At 29.4% G+C, this 4,967-nt stretch overlaps 1 protein-coding gene across 1 annotated transcript; it reads right to left on the reverse strand.

Annotated features, from left to right (window-relative positions):
- LOC107642217 (heavy metal-associated isoprenylated plant protein 31) lies at positions 571-2,945 on the reverse strand. Its single transcript, XM_016345514.2, has 4 exons — positions 2,819-2,945; positions 2,478-2,670; positions 2,303-2,384; positions 571-1,057 (listed from the first exon to the last, which is right to left on the reverse strand). The coding sequence occupies exons 2-4, from the start codon at positions 2,481-2,483 to the stop codon at positions 723-725; spliced, it is 423 nt and encodes a 140-aa protein (XP_016201000.1). The 5' UTR covers positions 2,484-2,670; positions 2,819-2,945; the 3' UTR covers positions 571-722.

Consider the following 4,967-nt stretch of genomic DNA (forward strand, 5'->3'; position numbering starts at 1 on the left):
TATTTTTATTCGAGTAGACCTCATTTAAAATATAAAAACTCAATTAATAATATCAATCATCTAAAATGTGTTTGATATGATATGACACATCATTGCGTTAGTAAAAAAATATTAAAAAGATACTTTAAAAAAATTATAAATTCAAATTGCGAATATCTTGAGTAGAGGTGTAAGTTATCGAACCGGACTAAAAATTATCGCAAAATCGAATCGAAAATTACAACAACTGATTTGAAAACCGAAATTTTTTTTTTGTTTTTTTTTTACAAAACCGATCGGTTCGGTTCGATTTTCGGTTGGCTCGATAGAAATCGAATCGAACCAAACCGAACGGAAGATATACATACATTTCAATATTTTAACCATTTTAACATTTAACCTAACAACAAAAATTTTCAACCCCTAACCATTTCAATGTTTTACTCTTATTATTTCAGTTTATTGACTATTTTGAACATCTAATTATTGTGATTCATATTCTTCTCATTAGGAATTAAAACCGAAAAACCGATCGAACCAAACCGTTGTTGGTTCGATTCGATTCGGTTTGATTATTGTAAAAGCAGCAAACCGAATGGTTGTGTGTTTGTAGGAACCGATAACCTCTAATCTTGAGTAAAATTAGAAAAAAAAAATAAACAAATAATAATTAAAAACAGACAAAAAAAACCTTGATGATTGTGGAAAAACATGACTCATATGATATGATATATGAACATGTCTTACATAATGGAGCATGCATGAGGGTTATCATCGCTGAAGAGTGAAGCAAAGGCCTCATCAGAGGCCACAGCAACAGAATAAACAGAAGGTGTATGGAAGAAAGTATGAACTCCATTTGTAGCTTCACTCTTGTATGCATCATTGTAGTAATGGTTAACAATGTAAGTAGGGTACTTATAGAATGATGCAAAATGAGAATGGCCTGCTAGGAATGGCCATGGTTCTGCTACCTTCCCTGCACGTTTTATTGCCTTCAAAACCTTCTTCTCTTCTAAGCCATACCCTTTAACTGTTATCTTTTGTGCCTCCATTTCCACCTCTACCTCATCTACTCCTATTATGTGCAAATGTACCACATTTCAAAATTCAACATTATAAAAACAAGAGTGAATACCCATATACGGTCCCTCACAATTATCTCGAAAGGACAATGAGATCCAAAAAAAAGAAAAAAACATCCAATTCGGTTCCTGATTTTTTTTTGTACTGATTAGTCTCTGTGCCAAAAAAATAACATTGACTTTTTTTTGGTACAGAAGCTAATCAGTCCCATAAAAGTAAATCTCAGGGGCCAGATTGGTATTTTTTTTTGTCAAGGACCTCGTTGTCTTTTGAGATAATTGTTAAGAGTTATTTTGGATTTTTCTCTAAAAACAAATGTACTAAACCATTACATCACTTTTTATTTTCTACATGGGGCAAAAATAATGTTTTATAGAATATTAAACCACTCTTCCATTTTTGCCCATGATAACAATAAAGACGTCTCACAACCCACAAATCCAGCCCAACAGAATACACAAATTCAATTATAATTTTAGTCTTTATTTTATCTTATTTTTATTTGCTTTTATCTTTCATAGGACAATGCTCTCTATATATACTTAGTTTTACCTTCATAGTTTACAATTTTCAATCAATCAACCATCAATAAAATTTCTTCATCTTTTCTTTTCTTTCATTATTCTTTCACAATTTTATTATCTTTGCGTACTCTTTCCGTTTTATTACAGAATGACGAATTTCACTAGTAAAATATGCAGTTATAAACAGATAAATCTTTAGAACAAAAAATATTTATACAGAAATATGTCTGTTAGTAAAGCACTTTCTTCAATATGTTATTCTTTATTTAAATTTTTGAATTACACTTTTTAAAATATTTTTAAAAAGTTGTGATTCCATATTCAAGTGTTTTACACCATCGGACTCATTTTTTTAGTATATACACTAATAACATTACCATATTTAAATTTTTCAGCATATTACAACCAACATAAAATAAATTTGTTAAAAGTTTATTAAATCTTTATGGCATGGACAAAAAGGAATGGGGGAATTGTATGTGTCAGATGATAATAGTTCAGTGCATATGCAGAAGCCTAAAATCTTGGCTTTCTAATACTTGCTTGTACTTGTGCACTTGCCAACTTGTAACACAAACATTCCACATGGGATTTTTTTAGAATAACTTAACATAAAAACTGTTCCTCTGGCACATATATATATGTCTACATATATATAAAAATAATAGATATAAACAAAAAAAGTAGGTTGAAAAAAAAAAAATATAATGTACCTTTGAGCTTGTAGAGAGCTCTCTTCAATTTTGAAGCACATCCTTCACAATCAAGATTTGGAACTCTCACCTCTACCATATTCTGCAGATCCATGCAACAATCTCAGTCACAAATGCTAACCATTCTGTGTTTATATGTGTCACAAAAGAGAAACAATAAAGAATAGTTACTTACAGACATTGTTATTAGTTTTTTTAAGTCTTAGAAAAAAAATATGAACAAGCAATTCAAGTCCCTTTGTTTTTTGAAGTTTGGACTTTGAAGTAGCACCAAATTCAAACCAGTTTGTGAGAGAGAATGATGAAGAAGTGAATGGAATATAGCATCAAAGTTGATGTATGAAGGGTCTCTTTTAAACAGTTATAGGCTGAAAAAAAATAATTAAAAAAAAGTTTTATTAAGGTCTTGGAATTAAAAAAAAAAAGATAGCATGCAGAAGTAATAATAATAAAATAGTTAATAATAATATTTGAGGCGTGGGAAGTGGATCCCAATTTTGAGGCACAGTCCCTCACTTTGTGTCTGCTTCTCTCTTCATTGAAACTGGACCACCATGTACCATTTTGCTTTTCAGCTTTCTCTCTTTTGTTTGTGACACAACACAAAATGATTACTACCTGCATATGTTGTTGTGTAGGACATTCTCTAAGGATGCTGCATGGGGTGTCTTCACTTAATTTATAGATATCATCTTCAATTTAAAATCTGCAATCATGTACTTCCAAGCATTCTATGTAGAGTTTCTTATGCAGACCAATCATACAAAATTAGAAAATTTTAACTAGAATTTTTGTCCAAAATTACAGTGGTGGTTTAACCATATATTTCATCTATTTTAAAATAAAAATTTAATTTTGATGCACTGACAGTGTAAAGCGTCGTTCTTTTAGATGATCAATCACACGGTCAATGTAAAAAGTAGTTATTTTTATTGGTGTGTCATTGCGTAATTAGATGCACATGTAAAATTACTTTACACTAATAGTACATCAAAATTAAATTTTATATAAATAATTGTAGCTTTAACTTTTTTATGCATTTAAAAGTCAATGCTACTAAATGTTAAATAGATTTAGATACATTAGTGTTTTAACATGTCAAAAAAGTTAAAATATTCTTGTTAAAATTTTAGTTCTTTTAATGTGTCAAAGGGTATACTTATATTTGAAAAACAAAAAGAAAAACATGATCTTTCTTGAATTAGAAAAAGGTATTATGATTATGTTTAAGAGCGGATGTTTGTGCTTATGACATACATTGCATAATTTCTGCTGCTATCAACATCAGTGCACAATTTTAAGGATAGTTATCAGCATAATTTTATATTGGCAAATGCACCAAAAATTCAAAATCCTTTTCATTATTGCCCCTTAAAGTTTGGTTTATGCTTGTTGCTGCAGTCCTTATCAAAAAGTTAATCCAAAAGAAGCCTGATCTTTTAACTACATAAATTTAATATGGACCTAGCTAAGACTAATTAACTAATCTAGATATATATACATATATTTTAATAAAGCTTTGACCAACTATGATATGTTCTTTAGAAACAAAAGAATTAAAGCAGATAATATCTCTCTCAACAAAGCATCTTTCCAGAAAGAAAAGGCAATTCTTGCAAACTAAATAAATAAAACTTTTAACAAAAATATGTGACACAATAATGAAGAAGGATTGTGTATAGAAAATGGTGAACAACTCAAAAACTTCCTATATATATATATCTTCATAATATCCTCATTCATCAGTGTGCAGCAGCAACAATATATTCTGGCATGCATGTGATGAAAAAGAGCAAAGTACACACATCATCATCATCATCACTTTGACACCAATTTATCAGCAGATGGAGAGAAGTCAAAGAAAGAAAATCAGAAAAAAGAAAATGTGAAGATAGAAGGACTTGACATGGTTTATAGCATAAAGGTTGCTGTATCCAGAGCCATATATATATAATACACACTTTGATATTCTTGAAACATGGACCTCATATGCAATTGAAAATCTAATCATCTACCATTAGGAAAAGTTATTATAATTTACCCAATTTTATATAACCCTTTATATCATAGATTTTATCATGAGAAACCTATAAGGCTATGGCATCTATCTAAGTGCACCTATATTAATAGGATCTCTCTAGTTAGTTAACACATTATAGACTTTGTTAATTAGATTAAAGAATCTGAACATGCATGTACTAATATATTAATTTAGTATATTTATATAAGTTCATATATACAAGAATGATGTGGACAATGCATGTCTAATAGAACATTGGTATTTAACTGAATTATTATCAATGAATCACTAGAGTGTTCTAACTGAAATAATCTCTATAATTAGTTGATTTAACTGAGGAAATAATCTCTAATAAAATAGAATAATCTCAGAAAGTTAGCAAATATAATAACTACAACAACAAAGGAAAGTGACTTGGTAGAAAAAGCAGAACAGGTTGACATGACTCCATATGCAAAAGGAAGAGGTGTTTGCCATTTGAGCTACAAAAACTTGCCTCAACTTATGAGTGGTCAATGTGGTGGAAGAGCTTCTTCAAACTTTATTTATTTAATGGTAAACCACTAGTTTAGCCTTTTTATTTAAATAAATATAAAAAAATTAATTTTTAAAAATACACATAAATTTAAAGCAATACCAAAATTT

This window comes from Arachis ipaensis, chromosome B05 (assembly GCF_000816755.2).
Source record: "Arachis ipaensis cultivar K30076 chromosome B05, Araip1.1, whole genome shotgun sequence".
Classification (NCBI taxonomy): Eukaryota; Viridiplantae; Streptophyta; class Magnoliopsida; order Fabales; family Fabaceae; genus Arachis; species Arachis ipaensis.